Raw genomic sequence first — 19213 nt, 5'->3', positions numbered from 1 at the left:
AGCAACCAGAAGGCTCTCTCTCTCCCCAGAGGCAGCCCATGAGCAACCAGTGCCTTTGTCCCTGTCCCTATGGTTGTCACTCACCGGAGCTGAATACATGAAGCTGAACAGCATAAACCCAACAATCAGTATGATTGAGCTGACTATGATTTTGAAGCGGTAGCGTTTCCAGCAAGCATGGCAGAAGTTTTTAACCGGTGACCGAAACCATGAGAACAAGGTGTTGGTGCGTCTGTCCGGGAGCAGAGTTGATGTCAGAGAATGGAAGGCAGAGGGGACCTTCAGGTCAACTTTTCCAGAGAAAAGACCCTTCTTTTTGAAAAGCAGCTTCTTCCCCATCTTCCACCTCCCATGGCTATTTCCTCCTGATGATGACTAAGCATTGAAGCTGGGGTGGTGGGAAGTAATTACTCCTCCACTTGTAGTCTCACCAGGCACCATCCTGGACAAATTGCCAGGGCCCAGCAGCTTAACTTTATGAATAAGGAAGAAAGATCTGGTGTTTGCGCCCCACAGGACTCTTACAGGGGAGGGTGAAGTGTAGGGAATTGGTTGGGTTCTGACTGGCCTCGTCCGGCTGGCCTGATCAAGGCTTCCTCTTCCGACAGAATCTCCAGTGTCATCTTCACTTTGCCCTAGAAATACCACAGAGGGTAAGAGGCTGAATTATGATAGCAGGAGCCTCTTCCCAGGATCCACAAAGGAAAGGGGATTTAGCTAAGGCCCTTGGGGTCTGTTAGAGCCAAGTGATGGGGCCCAGCAGTCTTATGCAGTAGACACCTTCCCCAGCTCCTACCGACAAGCGCCATCTGCCATCCTCAAAGACCTGGGAAGGCCACCAGCCGGTTACAGTCTTCTTCCGAAAGAGGGAGAAGTGCTTGTGCTGGAGGAAGTGGGGCCACTTGGGGTCAGGGTCCATCATCCTGATGGAACAGGTCTTTGCATGTTGGGCTGGGTAGGGCATGTCAGACAGATCCAGCTCCAGGATCCCTGAGCACAGAGAAATGCTGTCAGCAAGGAGCTGCCTGTCCTGAGGTTATAGGCCCTATGCCAGAATCTCACCTAGGAAGTCATCAGTGGAGAAGGTGTTATTGTCCCAGACCTGGATGATGAGTCGGGCTGGAAACTTCATCTCTGTGGGGTCCAGGTTCCATATGTAGTCCTGAGGGATGGCAGAAGAGCTTGTTACTGCTATTCTCCTTTGAGAATCCCTTTGGCCATCTTAGGAGCCCATTACCCAGCATAATGGACTGTCAAGGAAGAGGGTTTCTGCCTGAGGCCTCATTCCAAGTGTTCTGGTGTAGCTTGCAAGTCTCTGAAGGGAGGGCAGGAAGAGAAATCTACCTCCAGGCCCATTACCTTCTGGCTCAGGATGCACACTTGCTCAGCCGCCAGGTAGTCCAGGGTGAAGATGAACCGCCAGTTAAAGCTGCTCTCCCCAGTCAGGGAGTGGTAGTGGATATCTGTCTTCTGCATGTCCTTCTCTAGCCCGAATAACCACCTGGAGTCAGAGTCCTCTCACCTGGGGTTCATGTGCACTGTCCCCATCCCTGAGCTGGAGTCCTGTGGGAAGGGCTGCCCAGCAGACACTAGGTGCAGTGGACGTGGAGAGCAGTCACCCCAGGATGAGAAAGATATGCAGGAAAGCTAGAACTGGGGAACTCAGGGAACTCTGCTAGAGCCCTGCTCTTGTGCCTTACCCTTTGATGAAGATGTCACTTATCTTCTCATTACTTAAACTGACACTCTTCAGGTCCATGTCGGCAGTTTTCCAGATAATGCAGCGCAGCTCATACCTGCGGCCATGGCTCTCTGAGGCTTTGCCGAGGATTTGCTCCCCAGCCGCAGCCTTGGTAAGGGAAAGGGGCCTGGGTGGCTGCCCTCCACGCCCACTCTCATGCTGCACTGGCGGGACTCAGGAAGGAAGCCTCCCTAGATTCTCATTAGAGGGAAGCATGCCTGCTGCTCCTTACTGAGAACACTGGTGCTCTGCCCCCAGGAAGGCTGTCCTGCGAGGTGTACCCACACTCACCTTTTGGGATTCCTCGGTCTGATGTTGACTGGGGGGCCAGGAGGACCCAGTTTCTTGGGGAAGATGTCCACCCACAGTTGTACTTTGCCCTAAAGCAGAGATGAGTTAACTGGCTGGGGTTTGCTAGCCTCTGTCCTCAGTATGCTGGCCTGGGGAGCCCTGTTCCAGGTTCTTAGTTCTGCTGAGGCCCTGCTCCCAGCACTGAGAAGGTGGGGTACAGTATCTGAGGTGGAACGACCTCAGACAGGGAGAACAGTGCAGTCAGGTTGGTGGTGTGATGGCTTTGCGGCTGACAATCACGGGGCTGGGGCGTCACTTGTGACTGAGATCTGGAGAGTTAATGCCTGTTAGTAGGTGATGCTTAGGAGCTCCTAGAAGGCTCCCGAATGGGGTCAGGGTTTCATTTATTAACCAGTAATCTAGATGGCCAGTCCAGATCTCCAGATTGTTTTAGGGCATGTAACCACATCCTACAGATGTGAAGCTATCCACAAAGTACAGAGGTCCGAGAGAAGGGTGAAACTGGTGAGAAAAATGAAAAGGGAGGAACGGTCCACCCTGGGAGAAAGTTAAATACATTCTTTCAAACTATCTGACCTAATATTTATTATTTGAACTTGACTTAATGTTTTTAAGAGAACAGTTTTAATAAGAATGTTTTTTTAAAAAATGCTCAGCAAAAAACTTCATCTAGAATGTGGTATCAGCTTGAGAAACGTGAAGGATGCAATGAGCCATTCTGGTGGCTACAGGGTAGATGATAATAGGGGCCTGTGGGGTTTTTAGTTCTCTCTTCTGGGTTCCTGCAAGTAACAGCCAAACCAGGTTTGTGGCGTCTGCACACCGATCCTAGTGCTGCTGCTCCGCCCTCCCTCAGGCGAGGCTGAGGCAGTGCTGGCCTGGCTGCTAGGGCACCTCAGCACATCCTGCAGGGGACACTTGGCCTGGTTTCCTGTGCACGGCTTTTCCAGCTCTGAATCTCTCCATTCTAGGTGGCATCACTGGAACTTCTTGTTTGTTATCATGCACATTGTGCATGTCTTCTGTCTGTCCATGTCTATGAATGCACGGCCTCTCCTTCCTCTCGTAAGTCTCTGTCCTGGATGGGTTGGGTATACACTGCACCCACCTCCCGATCCAGACCCTCCGGTCTCATACCTGGTCAATGCCCGGCTGGCTGTTGCTGTACAGTGTACGGGTCTCCACATGCTCAGGTACCAGCCCCTGGGTATGCAGGAGGTACAGCGCAAGCCGCTCCTTCTTGGGTCCCAAGTATTGAGCAGTAGGGGGTTTTGACTCTAGATTGGAGGGAGACGGGAGGGGATCTTGAGGTCATTAGCCTTCCCCTCTCCCAGGTAGCCCCCTACTTTCCTCGTGCCTAGCCTGGACAGTGGCCATGGTTGCCCTCTACAGGAGAAAAGGGAAAGGGATGCCCTCTGGCAGCTCATCCGTCCTGGAGCCTCCCCAGTTTCTGAGGCCTGGGCCATGCTTTCTGGCAGTGTGCCATACTTCTCACCAAAATGTTGCAGCTTGAATTTTTTCCCATTGTAAAAAACAGAGTCACCCTCAGGGTTGAACAGAGGTGGAGGTAATCCTTTCCGCTTGGCGTGGTGTTCCAAGAGGAAGCTTGGGGGCACCTGATCCCGCCACCTAAAGGGCCCTGACCTGTGGGGATACATGAGAGGGAAAGGTGTGGTTCTTGGAGAACATGCCGCTTTCAGCTGCAGGATGACCAGTGGTGGGAGTGGGGAAGACAAGTTCAGGCTCTAGATCCCCAGCTCAGAATGCAGGCCTCTTGGAAAGGGGCTGTGGGCTCACTCCTCCACCCTTCTCTCTGCCCTTGCCCTTGGTTAGGTCCGCTCTCACTGGCAGTAGGATTGGGAGAGCCCACAGCGAGCTCCGAAGCCAGATAGGAGTCGGTTTTCAAGGTCAATGACTGTGGTTCCAATGTTATCATCAGGTGAAAACAGGTCGAAGTCATACAGCTCAATCTCTAGGTCCTTCTCCAGAGGGATGGTGCAGCTCAGTTCAAACATCCTGGTGGGAAGGTGTTGGAGACTGCAGAGATCCTTGACTACGTCACCTACAGCTTCCCCCTCCAGCATCTCTGCCCCGAGGGCCATGTTCCACCCTTTTGTTTGGTCATGTGACTATGGACAACAGAGCCTGGGTTGCTGTTATCTACAAATAACCATCCCCCAGTATGGCTGGAAATACTGTTGATAGTCTGGGTGTGGAACTCAGCTCCCATCCCAGACAAAGTATGTGAGAGGGAGGGTAGCACTGGGTTGACCCCCCCATTTATCTTCCATCTGTTGAGCACCTTCAGTGTGTAAGAAACCCTGCTAGGAATTGGGTGGCCAGAAAGGAACGCAAGTTCTTTGCTTGTGGAGCTTTCTCCTGGCACACATGGATGGGGTGGAGAACTGGGGTTAGGCAAGTTGGGGCAGCTCACATGCCAAAGATGGGATCCAGAGTGTTGGGCCGGTACATGTCCCGGTTGCCAAGTTTTGTTTGCCCCACTTTCAGGATCACATAAGGGTCACACTAGGGGTCAGACACAGTGAGGGAAGGACAGGAAATGGAGAGTCAACCCAGGCAGGTCAGGCAGAAATGAGCCACTTGCACCAGATGAAGCTTTTGGGGAGGTGGCAGTCTGGGTGGCAACAGTCTGAGGGAGCTCCAGGGCATGGGGTTTAGGGCAGGGTGTGGGAGGTGCCCGGGCTGGGTGGGGCCCCAGAAAATGGACATTGTAGGTTTGGGGCTGCTCGTTACCAGGCCATTGTAGTCTTGGGGCTGTAGGTTGATTGCTCGTACCACATACACGCGCACCAAGCATTGCTGAGGGAAGTCTTCTTTACCAGGCCAAACTGAGAACTGGCGGGGCGGCTGGGGGGCTTCTGGGTTCTCAGGAAAGGGGTAGACACGGAAAAGGCCCTGTTTGTGTGTTGGGGAGGTTAGCATTGGCAGTTCTGGTGTACAGAACCTTCCAGGAGGTACCCTGGTCCAAGCTTAGGAGAAAGTGGGTTATGTGTGGGTGGCAGGAGGCCACAAGAACAGGTAGAGGCAGGTGCAGCAGAGATGCTGTACAAGTGTACTTCCGTCTAAGAGGGCGCTAGGCAAAGGGATTGTGCTTGCTAGGTGATTGCCAGTCTCTGCTGATGTGAAGTCTCATCTCAGTCCCGTCCCCTTCAGGTTTCCCATCCCTTTCTCTAAGGCTCTCAGGCCTTGGGAAACTGGCATAAGCCAGAGCTGAGATGAGAAGGCCCTCACCTTCCTGTGTAAGTGGAGGTCACTCTGAATCCCTGCATAGTTCGGTCTCTGCTTCCCCACTCCCCAAATACTTTTTCAAGCCCTCCCTGCCGCATCCTATAAGGAGCATATAGAGCCAGGGCTTTAATTAGAGTCCTTTGGTCACAGAAGGGGCGTAAGGAGATGGGGCAGCTTAGCTGCTGGGCTAGACACGCACCTTGAACTCCCCTACCACAGGGCTGACCGACTTGGGCTGTTCCTGGTAGAGTTTGAAGGTCTGGCAGAAGTCCTGCAGGCCTTGGAAGGCTGGCACAGCCTCCAACTCGCAGTCATACACCTGTAAGAGGGTGCATGGGGCCCAGGCTGCTGGGGAGTAGGCCTGGGCTGGACCAGGAGGGCTTTCCTGGGATCAGGGGATTGAGGGACCACCAGCTCCCAGGTCTTGCTTCCCAGCACCTGCCCACTCAGCAGCCCCAGGGGCAGCACTGCCTGCTTTGGGTAGGGTAGCTCTGGTCCCTGAATGGGTGCAGCTGGTAGAGGTGTGGCCTGGAGTAGGGTGACAGTGGAAACCCACCCCACCACCACCTTGGTGGTTTCTAGAGGAACAGAGGCTAGATCTGCTGGCCTTCCCATCAGGTTTTATTTCACCTCTGTAGTTTTCCTCCTGGGAACTTCCAAACCTTCAGGGTGTGGTAGTCTTTGTCCTTGTACTTCAGCGACTTGGGGTCTCCTGTGGCCCAGAACAGCTTGCTCCACCAGTCCACTTCATGCTCATATTCATCCTGGCCAGGAAGAGGGGCAGCTGGCCTTCCTCTGCCCAGCTTGTGCTACTTCCACCCGTTAAGCTCCCTGGAGTTGTTCCATGTTCCCCAGGGCTGAGCCCATATCACCTTGGCTTTGCTGGACTTGAACCAGAACTTTTCAGTGAGAGAATCTAGGAGCTGAGAAAGGAGAGCGGGCGAGTCAGGTACAGCTGGGCAGCCCATAACCCACTCACCACTGGCTCCCGAGAGTAGTGGGTGGAGGCCAGAGCAGACCTCATATGGGCCTTTTCATTCAGGGGTCTTCAGACATGGGATTGGGGCCAGAAGGAGGGTGAGCACAGTTCCTAGTTCTCATCACCCACAGCTTCAAACTGAATTTGAAGGCCTCAGAACTGCAGGACCTCAGGTCCCACTCCAGACCTACTGAGTCTGCCTTTGCTCAAGAGGTCCCAGGGGTTTCTGTACATTCCACTGTAACAAGAGCTGCTCCAGAGCAGTAGTTCTGAACCTGAAAACATTGTTACCACCTGGGGGAGTTGAAAAAAGTGCTGACACCTGGGTCCTGCCCTCACCAATTCTGATGGAGTTAGTGGCCTGGCTCTCAGAATTTTTTAAAACTCTCAGGCAATTTCAAATGCACGGTCCAGGTTGAGAATTTGCTGCTTTAGGGTCCTCATGTACAATTAGGCCTCATGCAGAGGGCACAGGACAAGAGCTGTGCCTTGGAAATGGTGTGGGAGAAGGTGGGATCTCAAGCCTATTACTTACCTGGTGCTTGTTCACTGACAACTCTGTGGAGAAAGTGCAATCATGAATCTCAGGAGACAGGAGAGGGTGGGGAGGGAGACCTTGTCCCTCCCCATGCCAACTTGTTGGTGAAGGCTGGGGAAGGGCCAGAAGAAAGGACATACTTGGAAGCTGTGGGGGCACATAGTCCGAGGCCCAGGGGTCACAGAAGTAGGGCTGCAGGGAGTCGATGTTGGCCTGACCCACCATGGTCTGCTGGCCGAAGTCCTGATTGTCCATTACCTTCAACACCAGGGGCAGCACATAGGTCTCCTCTGTTGGCATGAACTACAAGCCCAAAGAAAGGCTCTGTGAGGCCTCTCTTGAGGAGTGGGCTGCCCAGCTCATGCCTGGGCCCCTCGTACCAGTGTGAGGAAGAGGACCGACTGGGAGAAGTTAGGGTTGGTCTGGAAGTCTGTGATGGGTTCTGTCTGCATGGTCTCTTCCCAGCATTCCACCAGCAGCCAGGGGGAACGCACCTGCTTCATATTCCGGAGCCCCCAGACCAGGATCTGTCAGAAGAGAGAGGGGGGCAGCAACACCTCTGTGAGGGGGTCCTGGCAGAGAGGGGAGCTGTGCTGGCAGTGACAGTGCATCAGGGAGCACACAGTGCCAGGGGATCAGTGGTTCTTCTCAAGGCCTGGACACTGTCCTTGTTCCTCTGTGAGGGAAGTGCCCTCTGGCCACTCTGTGACTGTCCATCACTGACCTCCACTGCCCCTTAGGTATGGCCCTTCCTCACCTGCTGCTCTGTCTGTCTTCTCATTAGCTTTCTCAGGAGTGAGTCCCTGAGGCTGGCTACCTCAAAGGCCCCAGGAGTTGGGTTGCCCAGATTTCTCAGGCATCCCGACTGTCAGCTAACTCATTGCTGGCTTGTCTTCAGTAGAATGCTGTGGCCATTCAGTGGCCCATGCTTTATGATAGTGCTTTCAACCAGCAGACACTGGGCCCCCCAGGAAATGTCCATGTCCCTACTTGTAGGAGACTGTTCTGCATGGCATGGACCCAGACAGGACCCACGCCCACAGATAGGTTCTCCCATGGGGAACCAGGCCTGCATTGTACCTAGACCACTTTGAGACTTGCTTTTGCTAAAACTCCCTCACGCTCAATTGAGGCAGTAAACGTTTACTGCATATCTTTAAAGTAACTTCCTAAAATCTATGCTAAACCTTCCAAGGATGGGTGTAACCAGTTCAACCACTTTTCCCTTTGCATTTGCAAATATCCTTCTTCTGTGATGTGATTAGCGGCATCCTTTCCTTTCTGTAAAAGGTAGCCACCTAGAGTGAACCTCTGCATAGTAAATGAGGACCATCCTCAATGTAATGTGCCCAGAAAAGCAATAAAAGCTGGTCAAGGCAAGGGTCGGAGTGCTCTCCCCTTGAGTGTGTGGCCATGGTGCTCCGAGGCACTCTCCTCTTGAGAGAGTGGCCGTGCTGTCCCTTTTCCTCCACAGGATTTGGTAGTCGCTGTGAATTTGTCTCTTATCTCATCCATAATGCCGTGGACCTCACGAGCCGGGGTCCGCGTCACCTACTCATCAAGCCCTTCTTAGGAACCAGAGCAGGAACCAGCCTGGAAGCCCCACCTTGGGAAGAATCCTGTGCCAGCAGGCCCTGACCATCTCTTGCTCTTTGCCAGATTTGTGGCCAGGTACACAGGCTCCCACAGTAGGACCTCCATGCTACTCTCAGAGGGAGGTGAGAAACATCCTAGTGCTGGAGTCAGGCAGGGCCTGGCCCAAATTCTGGCTCTGCCACTTAGCCCCATGTCACCATCTCTCGGAGCCTCATTTCCTTCTCTGAAAAGGAGCACTGCCACAGGGGCCAGTGCGAGGCTCAGGTGTGATCATGAATACTGAAGCCCCTTGCCTGCTCCTCACTGCAAGATGTATGATAAAATAATTTGATATATTCTCTCAGAGCTTGTGTTCCTCATTTTCTCCTGTCGCCCTCCATCTCAGCTTATGTATTATTTGGGTGCAAGCTTTGGATCAGGTGGTCAGGATGACCCCCGGGAGGATCAGCAGAGACCTCCACAGTGTTCCACTGCCCTGGGAGAGGCTCGCTCCCTGCCTGCCCTCCCGCCCTCCTCACCCTGTGTGCTCATCACCTCAACCGCCATTTTCCTTAGCGTGGGCTGCATGCTCTTGGGGAGTGTGTAGACCCCATTCTTCCAGGGAACACTTAAGATCGGCAGCTTCCTTCTGAGACTCTGAAGGGATAAGGTGGGACAGCAGGGAGCATGCAGTCCCATTGGGCTGGTCCTGCTATCCTCCACCCCCAATTCAAGCAAGTCCCTGAGAGCTCAACTGAGGAGGCTCCCAGGCCCAGGAACAGGTGCTAGCAGGGAAGCTGGGGAGGTCTTGGGTGGGCTGGCTGGTTCACCAAGTCCCAGGCCTTTCCTTAGGGGTGGAGTTGGGAGCCACTGGCAGTGGAACTTGTGGTAGGGGCATGAGGCCTTCTCTTTTAGTACCTCAGTCTCGAGGATCAGCTCACAGGATGCCAAGATCTCACCCACTTCCTCCCCCAACTCTTTTCCAAGGGGGTGCCACCTCATGGGGGGCAGGATCCGATGTTGAACATCCAGCCAGACCACTGGGGGCCACATGCTCCGTCCCCAGAAGCTCTCTTTGCCCTGGAAGGAGGGGAACTTTTGCAGAGCATGGTGGCTAAGCTCATAGGTTCTGGCTCCTCCCCTGAGATCCTGACAAGTCTAGGAAAAGGGCTAACATCTGTTTGCAAATGATGTGCTATGAACCAGGCCCACTGGAGCATGTCCCACTCTGCCCAACCCAGCCCTCCACACCTTGGGGTCCCGCTGCCACAGTTCCAACACCACAAGTGGTGGGCTCTCTCTGGTATCTTGAGGGTTCTCGTACAGAAGGAGGTGCTGGAAGATGAGTGTCTGGGCCCATGTGGGGGCTGCAGAGCTCCTCAGGGCTTGGGTGCACTGGCTATGGTTCAAAAAGACCAACCGAATGAAGGGCCCTGGAGGGTGGAAGGAAAGGGGAGAGTCTCACCGCTGAGTCAACTTAGGCTTTTCTCTCCTCTGGCTGCTGCCACCACTGGACCAGATACCCAGGGAGGCCAGGGCTGGGCAGCCCAACCACACTCCCCGCTGAGCAAAAGGCCACCTCAGTGTAAGCCACAGAACAAATGGATCAGGCACCAAGGGTCATTTGGTTTCACCCACATCTGTTTACACTACCATGGTTGAGGCCTGGGCATCAGAGAGATGGAGGACTAGATGACTCCTCTGGAGGAGTTCTGGGGACCAGGCTACATGGGGCTGCCTTTTCACAGTATCAGTGAGTGACTTAGGCCTGGGGAACATCAAATAGCCCTCTTGGTGTGGGCGCTGAGGCCCAGTGGACACTACCCTGGCTCAGCCCCTCCTCCAGCAACCTGGTTCCCTACACAGTGGTACTGACGGGACAGGGCAGGAGTATTCACTCACCTGGAACCTTCCATGGGTCCTCCTCACAGGACAAAGGACAGGCTCCTAAACAGGGCCAGACATCGCCACCCCTCCTCCTTACCCCTCATTTTCTGTCCAACACAAGGGGCATGTAATTTTCAGAGGTGTCAACCTCTCTTTTGCCTTCATGTCTCATCAGTACTCTTCCACTAAAGTCTTCCCTCTTCAAGGCCCAGCTGAGTGGTCCCCACAAAGTGATGCCTCCCCAACTCTTCCTCATTGATTCCACAGCGCTGGGGACACACCTCTAGAACAGCCTCCCTTTGTATTCCTTGTTTTTGTGTCTTTTTCCCAAACCAGGGCCATGAGCTGCTGGGATTGGGAGGTGGTCTGCATGTTTGTCACCCTCTTCCTCCACCATATTTTTCATACTGCGAGTGACCCTGGGGGACTGTGGGAGAAGAGGCGTCTGCCACCTACCCTGGAATGACTGGACCTGGGTGGCCATCAGGTTCCGGGCCTGGTAGATGTAGCAGAAAAGCTGGTAGTAGTGTGGCTCTGAGTAAGGGAGGAGCCGAATCCATCTCCTGCCCCCAGACCCTCCCCCACCACTCCTCACTCCCTGCCCTCAGACATGGGGCCTCAGGGACACCCAGACTGATTCTCAAATCAGTGCTCACTGTTGAAGACGCAATAGATGAAGGGCAGGTGAGGCGGCTTGGTGTTCTCCGGGGCAGGCCTCCAGGAGTCCCTCAATGTTTTGCTCACACCCCATGATGATGTCCTGCTCTCTTCCTTCTCAGCCTGCTGTTTCAGATCAATTCCCTGCCCCCACGACAGTCTCCCTGAGCCTTAGGGTGTCTGGGCCCAGGTTGCCCTTCTCCCTTTCTGAGCTCCACCTTCCAAAGCCAGATGATGTGGATCCAGGGCCCAGACCCCACCCTCCTGCTATAAGCACCCCAGCCTAGGACATCTGCTGCTGCCCGCCACTTCCACATTGGCCCCGGCACCAGGAAGTGGGGTGCAGGGGAGGAGGTGTCTAGCCTACTGAGGCTTTACCAAGGATCCTTCCAGGAGGAATATAGGTGCAACTCCCTTGTCCTTATTGGGGGCCAGCCTACGGTGCCAGCAGCGGCGGCGAAACCTGCTCTGCGGCCGAGGGCTCAGGTTGAACTTGGAGCCCATGGTGTCGTATTCCCAGCCCTCCTCCTCCTGAGTTGAACCAGGGTGGTGCTGTAGAGAGGACAGCAGAGTCACTCTCCTGCTGTGGCCTGGTGTAGACCCAGCCAGTGCTCCTGCCAGATGGCCCCTCACCAGCTGCAGGAAGGACAGGGTCTCCTGCTCCAGGTTTAGCTTCCCATGGTTCCGCCAGCGCACACGTGCCCAGCGCCGGCGGCGGCATGAGTAGTAGGTCTTCTCCACTGAGTTCCAGACCAGGGGCAGGCCCGAGGGCTGGATCCCCACGCCGTACTCCCAGCCTGCAGAAGCAGGACCATGGCCTGTGGGTGCCCGTGTGCCCACAGGCTTGGAGGCATAGACAGGCCTGAGAGATGGGCCAGAGAGGGAAAGCTATGGGGGCAGCTCTTTCCCTCATGTCCAGGCCTCTCTGGCCATGGGAGGTGTGGTCATACTGTGTCACCTTGGCCTGGGCCCAACTGCCCACCTTACAGTTGAGGAAGGTGAGGCTCGGAGATGTCATGTAACCTATATAAGGTCTCACTGTTTTTAAGTACCAAGGTTTGCATTTTGAGCCCAGGTTTTCAAACTTCCTGCTCATGGCACCTCCCCTGTGAACTCAGGCTCCATAACTCGATCCTTGCTCAGATGCTTAGGAGGTACTAACTGCCTGCCCTGTCTCAGAACTGGGGCCCATGTCTGTGGAAAAGGTGAAGGCTGTTCTCTGGAGGCTGGGAGATCTCCTGGAACTCAGGCCCATCCCACCCGAGAGCTTGGCTGCTTTCAGGCTGTGGTAAGTGTTGGAACCTGGCTGCTCTAGGCCCTTCTGCCCACAGGAGGACTGACCCTCATTGTCCACCGCATGGTTCAGCTCCACAGTCCAGTTCTTCTTCACGTGCCAGCCTGTGGGGCACTTCACATTCTCCCGGGCCTCTACAGGCTGTCCATTCTGTGGGTGGAGAGAGAGCAGGCTGAGCTAGGAGGCCGCCTTCACTCACCTTCCAAACATTTGTTTGCCTCCCACAGCCACAGTGGCCACCTTCCCTTGAAAGCAGAGAGCACTTGCTATGTCTGATGCCACTCTCAGAGTCTATATGCTTGTACTGACTCACTCTTCCAAACTATAAATAAATGTCTTTTTAAAAGGAAACTTTATATGTTCGCTATCAGTGGAAAATCAGTATCACTCCTCATAAATAGGAAATAACCATCATAATGACTGTGAAAGCAAAATTTTGCGACTGTCTGTTCCCTGGATGTTGCTGCCTGCCCCAGCCCAGGCTGCAGTCCTTGGGGAGCAGAGCCCAGCTTGCACAAGAGGGGCTGGACCAGCCCTGTCCCATGCAGCAGTCAGCAGCCTCCTGGGGCCACTTACATTGGATTAACTAAAATGAAACCAAACTCAGGGTTCAGTTTGTCCCTCTCACAATGCCACAATTCAAGTACTCGGTAGCCACACCTGGACAGCACAGATAAAGCATCTTTCCATCATCGCAGGAAACTACTGGACAGCGTTGCTTAGACCAGCCCCAAACTGAATTCTCTCCTTTGGGGGAAGTCTGCCCTTTGAAGAGGCCTGGGAAGAAAACACTGCCCCTGTGTTGTTCTTTGCCACCTGATTGAAGGCCTCTCTACTGGCCACCATCAGTGCTAGTCCAGGGTCCACACAGTGGTGGGAGCAGGGCTCGGGTGGCAGGCTCAGGTTGAGTGCTCTTTTCGTTTGGACAACCTAGCTTCCAAGGTGCCCATCCGGTTACTGTTCCCACATCCTGAGATGGCTTCGCCCCTGCTTACCACGTCCGTGTTGGGGATGGCTGCTGGCACCCAGGCCCCCGTGATGTCCCGCTGCTGGTTCTCATACACCTCCTCTAGCACCTGGCTCTTGTTGATGTCTGTGTCCAGGAGAAGTCTGGGGACAGCAAGACCCCAAATTCCCAACATATCTCTTCAAACTTCCCCACCCCTCGGGTCCTTCTCTGCTGGCTACATACTCCCTCAACAGGCAGCCCCACCTGCTCTGGGAAGGGCTGGGTAATAGGCTGGCATGCAGAGACAGGTGATGGGCAGGCCTTCTGTCTGGGCAACCCATCCCCAGGACTGGGCTCCAGTGGCTGTGTGTCCAGGGCACACAGGCTCCACACCCTGCACCCCAGACTTACCTTCTCTGAGGCTCCACTGTCCACTTCCCCTGCCAGTGCCACCCCGGGGGCTCCTTGAAATCCTCCTTGGGGAGAGCCTTCTGCCCCAGGACGTCAGAGAAGTTGGGGCAGTTGTGCAGCCTGTGCTGCCCCCACTGGTCTTTATACTTGGCCTGGTTCTCATACTGGGGTGGTGGAGGGAGGGAGGGTTGTCGGTGCCTGCTGCCTTCCCAACACACAGTAGGACAGCTTACAGCCTGGCTGTGCCTGCGTGTGGTCTCTCCACTGTTACTGTTGACCCAGGGAGCCCCAGTCCTGCCCCACCACTCACCCCCCCTTTGCCACCTCTGGGCCCTTCTTCCCCATTCTCCTGCTGGGTGTGCTGTCTCTGCACCTGTTCCTGCATCCCCACCCCTCAGCACTTTTCTCTAAGTCCTACATACAAGCTAGTTACACAGATTATTATTCACCTGCAACTTAGAAACCAAGAAAATGGGTTTTAATTCATTAAATTACAAAGCCTGAAATTCAAAACCGATTTTTCTTCTGCTCTCACAGCCTTCTCCCAAGCCCTGCCTGCCTGCCCTCCTGTTCCTGGATTCTAGAGCCGTTTCTGGTTGGCTGCTCACCCACCCGCTGGGTTCATGGCTCTGTGGGAAGGTACCTTGTTTCCTGCTCCTCTGACTGTTCCAGGCCTTCCCCTCCCTGGCACTACCAGACTTGCCTGAAGGACCCAGCTGGGGGCTTCAGGGGCCCCAGGCTGTCCTCTTGGTGATGGATAAGGCCCCCGTAAGTTGGAGACTTGCTCCCCTCACATGCTCTGAACTAACAGGCAGAAACTCCCCATAAACCTCCACCAGGGAGAGAGTGACTGGCCCCAGAGGACTACTCAGCTGGCTCTTCTGTCACCACATGCCTATGGCTTGTCAACTAGGGACCCCAAGCTGGCAGTATTTGAGGTAGCTCTAGTGTCTGCTGCCTTTCTCTGTCAACCCCGTCACAATCCCAGCTTCTCCAGTAACATTTTCCTCATGGGGAATCGCTGCTGCAGGTCCCCTCCTCACACTCCACCCCCCATCCCCCTCCCTGCCCCACACTCACCGTCTCTGCATACACAACCACCTTGCCCTCTCGACACAGCTGCAGGTTTATGCTGTCAGTGATGTTGCCCAGCCACATGCAGACCCGGAGATGGGCCGGGAGCGTGTCCTTCTGTCCTTCGCCCTCTGGGTACTGAGCCAGAGGCAGGTCAGCCCCACAAGGGTGTGGGTCCCCCAGGGCAGGGGTACAAGTGAGAGAGGGGCACACATCCTGCCCCTTCACCCTGAGCCCCAGGAGCATGGGCCTCACACTGAACTAGGCTAGCAAATGATTGTACACATGACCCCATGCTGGTGGGGCCTGGGCAGAGAGGGGCAGTACTGCCTAAGGAGACTGGCAGGCTCCCAAAAGGAGCGGTGATGATGGTGACATTGACAATGATACCTGCAGTCATTGACTGCATTCTCACAGTGTGCCAGGCATGGTGCTGAGTGCTAAATGTACAGCATGTGCTCTGACCCTCACCCACCACCATGAGCTGGACACCATCGTCACCCAGCCCATTCTACAGAAGAGCAGACAAAGTGGGCCGGGGGCATGCAATTCAGTGAGTGGTGCAGCCAGGGCTCAAGTCTCAGTGCTTCTTACAGGATGAGAAGGACTCAGAGGGCACAAGAGGAGACCTCAAGATGGCAGGAGGGCAGAGGGGCAGAGGGCAGGCAGGTGTGTTGGGGGGACCCCAGCATGGCCTGACCGTTGAGTATATGGGGCCTGAGAGGGCTGAGAAGGAGAGGTGGCTGGGCCCATGCCAGGGAGGTTGAACTTTCTCCAGTCTGCAATGGGGAGCCAGGTGTGTGTCCCCCAATTGCCTCCTGGGGGAGAGTTGGGAGTGGGGGCTGTTATAAGGGCAGTGGTGATGGTTGTCAGCCTTATTTGTGGCTTATATCTGATATGAGAAGCTGGTGCCCAAACCTTATAGACATTAAATATTTCAGATTGCACCCAACTGTGGGCATGGGAGAGATAACAAGGGACTGAACCAAGTGCGGTATGAGGATGACAGAGGAGGCAAATCTGAGGAACATTTAGTAGGGGTACGGACTTGGTGTCGCCCCATGCCGATGGAGCCTTCTCCTGGAGACTGTTTAAATCCCATTCACCTGGTACAGGATCTGGGAGGCAGTGGCACACCCTCAGGGATGCTCATGGGGGCTGCCCCCAGAGCTCAGGGATTCTCTCAAGGGTGTTTCTGGGCCTCTCACTTCCCAAGGACTGGGGCTGCCCAAGAACTCCCACTTCCGAACCTGTAGGAGGAGGGTCTGTGTCTTTCCACAGAACTTGCCGCAGTACAGGGCCCCCATTGGGGAGAACAGGACGCTGTGGGCGGGCACCTGTGCATAGGCCACTCTCTGCTCCTTGGCCATCAGCCAGATCATCACGTCCGGGAGGCTCACCTGGGGCTGCCAGGGCAGGAGAGTCAGGCCTGTGCACAGGCTCCAAGTCCTGCTCCCCAGCCAGGGTGTCCAGCGCCCACCTCCGGGAGCACAGTGTTGAGGCGGTAAAGCCAGCTCTCCACAGTGGCCACCATGTCCCTAGGCTGGACTTCCTTGGTTTTTTTAGCCAGTTCCTGCAGGAGTTGGCTACGGAGCTGCCACCTCTTCTTGTCCAGGTCGGTGGCTTTGGGATGAGTGGTCATGCAAAGCAGAGGACGCCTGTGGCCAGGACCAGGAAGAAGGGAAATGGACCATTTCACAAACTCCAGCCCTGGGTTAGGCCAATGTGCCCTTCCTAGACTCAAGATCCTGCACACGCCCTGCTGGACTGACCCAAGGAACCCTTCCCACCCCCCCACCCCCCCCTGAAGAAGCCTGCTCACTGCGGGCCTGCCCCCAGTTTCTCACCCACCCCCGCCTCCTGTCCTCCCAGTCCCTGCAGTGAGCCAGGCCTGTGCTCAAGAGCCACTTGTAAGAAAGGGGTGTGAGGCAACCAAATCCTGAGGTGTAGGAGTGGGGATCCAAGGGGGGTTGGCAAAGGCCTTACAAAGAATATCCCAGAACAATTAAAGCCCTGAAAAGAGGCATTATGGAGAGAAGAAACAGCAAGGGAAAAGTGTGGGGCTGGGATGGGCAGAGCTTGCTTGGAAACACAGAGAGGCTTGTTTTGGTGGGAGTGCCAAGTTGGTTATGGAGACAAGGGATAAAATGCTTGGAGTAGAGTGGGGGAGGTGGGGAAGGTCGGGGTCCTTTTCTGCAAGGCCTGATGGGAAAAAAGAAGCTGGTTTGCTGTTTTGGTCTTAAACCAGGGAGAGATTTGAGGAGGTGGGGGTGGGCAAGGGCACTGGTCCGAAGCCCCAGCTCAGATGTGGCACCCTGCTCCTACTTGCAGTCCTCCACCAGCTCCCTCAGCAGTTTCTTCCACTGGAGGAGCAGGGCAGGGTCCCTCGGGTTCCTTATAGATTTCAGGGTGTCCAGGTTGGCTTTCTGCCCGGCAAGAAAAAAAGAGCAGGTGAGCGTGGGTCACCCAGGTGGGCTACTTGGCTGATTTGCCCAAGACGTTTTCAGTTAGGACTTGGGAAACTTTGATGGACACCCTGGAGATGTCAGTCCAAAGCTGTCACAGGCCCTTGCAGGGTTAGGATCCCACACGCCCTCCCCACTACCCAACAGAAGAAATGGATAGTAGGAAGGAGCCAGGATAGACGGGACCATGGAGGAACACAGATCCTGATGCTGGGCTTCCCTGTGTGTGTTCAAGAAAGTCCTATCTGAGGTGGAGGCACCAGGTGGCTCTCCTGCCTGAAACTGTGCAGTGGCTTCCTTCCTTGACAGACACCTAAGACCTTTTGTGATCTGACCCCTCCCAGTTTCTCTGGCCTTATTTTCACTCACTTCCATGCATCCACCACCCCTTTTATATCATGATGGCTTTGCACATTGTCCCCGTCTCCATACCCCAACACCTCCCAACAAACTCCTTATTCCTTAGGACTGTGCTTCAATGCCACCTCCTTTTTGAACACCTCCTCAAGTATCCTCTCATCTCCCCTCCCCGACCCTAGTCTCTGTGCTGATGGCTCCTAGTCCCTGTATGTCCACTGCAGCTCTAGTTGCACTGCTAGTAACTATGTGCATCTCTGACTTCCCTAGGGGTGAAGACAGGGGCTATGTTTACTCATCTCTGTGTCTTCAGAGCCTAGCTCTGTGTCAGTCACTTCCATCTCAATTGGTGTGGAAGGCATGAGTGAGCCAAGTGCCCGATTTCCTCTAACTTGACTCATTATCCCAAGTTTCCCATCATTGATCTGGGTCCTCCCCACACCCACTCCTGTACCACTTACCAGGCGGTCCCGAGTGAAGTGGAGAAGGTTGAGGCAGTTCATGCGGAAGCTGACATCCTCCCAGTAAGAGGTCACAGCCACAACTGGCTTGGTGTTGTACCAGGGCACATAATGGTAGATGTTCCCTGAGACACAAAGACACAAGGGGGGCTATCTGAGGGTCTCTGGAGGTCTCCCCTCACTGTGTCCCTCAGAGGACCTTCCCTGAGCTACTTCATTCCTCAAAAATGCCATCTGCTAATAATTCTAATCAGACAAGTTTCTACCAATGGGTGTGCTGGCCTTGCTGAGCATTCATCACGCTGTGTGTCACACAGCCTTGCAAAGCTTCCAGTGTGCAGGTGGGAAAACTGCAGGCTATCAGCAAGTAGTTTGCCTGAGGTAGCACAGCCAAGTGGTCATAACGCTGGTACCTAGCTCCACAGTCCCGTGCCCTTAACCTCAGGCAAGATGCATGGCTTAAGGTGGGTCCACATCTGGGTGGTCTGCAAGGCAGGAGAGGAGTGGGCCCTGGGTTCAGGGGGAACAAGGGGTTTGGCTGGGGTGGGCAGACATCTAACACGAAGGTCCTGGCAGTATGGATGAGTGAGGTCCAGGGCAAGTGTAGATAAAACCCATGATGGTGTGGCAGGCTGGGTTCCCTGGCAATGTTTGTTATTGAAATGAGGGGGGAAACTTAGAAGAAGAAACATAAGGGATCTTTAGTGAAGTGTATTGTTGAGCTGACAGAAAAGGAAGAAATCCACAGAAGCCAAAAATAAAGTAAAAGCCAAAAGGAAAATCTGAGGCAAGTAGAAGCAAAGCTGGCTTCTATCCACTGAGTTTCTGGCCAGTCTTGGAGAAATTGCACTTCTTTTTGGCAACTGCCAGGGCCCAGTGGTCAGGAGAGAAAGCCTACCACTGCCCAAGGAGGGCAGTCTAACAGGAGACCCCATGTGTTATGAGTTGACTTGTGTTTTATATAGAGATATGTTGAAGTCTTAACCTCCAGGACCTCAGAATGCAACCTTATTTGGAAATTAGGGTCATTGCAGCTGTAATTAGTTAAAATGAGGTTATGCTGGAGTAGGCTGCATCCTTAACCCAGTAAGACTGGTGTCTACATAGCCAGAGGAGAGTCACACAGAGAGATGTTGGCCATGTGAGGACACAGAGACAGAGGGAGACAGAGGCAGTGATGAAGTGTTGTGTCTGCAAGCCAAGCAACATCAAAGATTGCAGGCAACCACCAGAAGCTGGAAGAGAGGCCTGGAATAGAGTCTCC

General features: G+C 54.4%; 1 protein-coding gene across 1 annotated transcript in view; it reads right to left on the bottom strand.

The window, feature by feature from the left end:
* The window catches only part of FER1L5 (fer-1 like family member 5), a 55731-nt gene that overhangs the window by 259 nt on the left and 36259 nt on the right, over window positions 1-19213 (bottom strand). Inside the window, exons 20-52 of the mRNA XM_037054972.1 lie at window positions 17950-18074; window positions 16992-17092; window positions 16147-16324; window positions 15917-16072; window positions 14673-14804; window positions 13593-13756; window positions 13228-13342; window positions 12280-12382; window positions 11551-11735; window positions 11317-11469; window positions 10938-11082; window positions 10738-10815; window positions 9646-9827; window positions 9313-9474; window positions 8950-9051; window positions 7200-7346; window positions 6960-7122; window positions 6817-6839; window positions 6175-6225; window positions 5965-6066; window positions 5502-5621; window positions 4808-4969; window positions 4488-4579; window positions 3899-4069; window positions 3549-3697; window positions 3191-3330; window positions 2033-2121; window positions 1701-1796; window positions 1360-1501; window positions 1063-1162; window positions 797-990; window positions 526-635; window positions 85-232 (exon numbers count right to left, since the gene is read on the bottom strand). Coding sequence (XP_036910867.1) covers window positions 85-232; window positions 526-635; window positions 797-990; window positions 1063-1162; window positions 1360-1501; window positions 1701-1796; window positions 2033-2121; window positions 3191-3330; window positions 3549-3697; window positions 3899-4069; window positions 4488-4579; window positions 4808-4969; window positions 5502-5621; window positions 5965-6066; window positions 6175-6225; window positions 6817-6839; window positions 6960-7122; window positions 7200-7346; window positions 8950-9051; window positions 9313-9474; window positions 9646-9827; window positions 10738-10815; window positions 10938-11082; window positions 11317-11469; window positions 11551-11735; window positions 12280-12382; window positions 13228-13342; window positions 13593-13756; window positions 14673-14804; window positions 15917-16072; window positions 16147-16324; window positions 16992-17092; window positions 17950-18074 — 4280 coding nt within the window. The remainder of the gene's footprint in view (window positions 1-84; window positions 233-525; window positions 636-796; window positions 991-1062; window positions 1163-1359; window positions 1502-1700; window positions 1797-2032; window positions 2122-3190; window positions 3331-3548; window positions 3698-3898; window positions 4070-4487; window positions 4580-4807; window positions 4970-5501; window positions 5622-5964; window positions 6067-6174; window positions 6226-6816; window positions 6840-6959; window positions 7123-7199; window positions 7347-8949; window positions 9052-9312; window positions 9475-9645; window positions 9828-10737; window positions 10816-10937; window positions 11083-11316; window positions 11470-11550; window positions 11736-12279; window positions 12383-13227; window positions 13343-13592; window positions 13757-14672; window positions 14805-15916; window positions 16073-16146; window positions 16325-16991; window positions 17093-17949; window positions 18075-19213) is intronic.

The sequence above is a fragment of the Sturnira hondurensis genome, unplaced genomic scaffold (genome assembly GCF_014824575.4).
Source record: "Sturnira hondurensis isolate 20B ecotype Veracruz unplaced genomic scaffold, ASM1482457v3 Scaffold0008480, whole genome shotgun sequence".
Taxonomy (NCBI): Eukaryota; Metazoa; Chordata; class Mammalia; order Chiroptera; family Phyllostomidae; genus Sturnira; species Sturnira hondurensis.
This window is presented reverse-complemented; position numbering and strand designations above follow the sequence as displayed.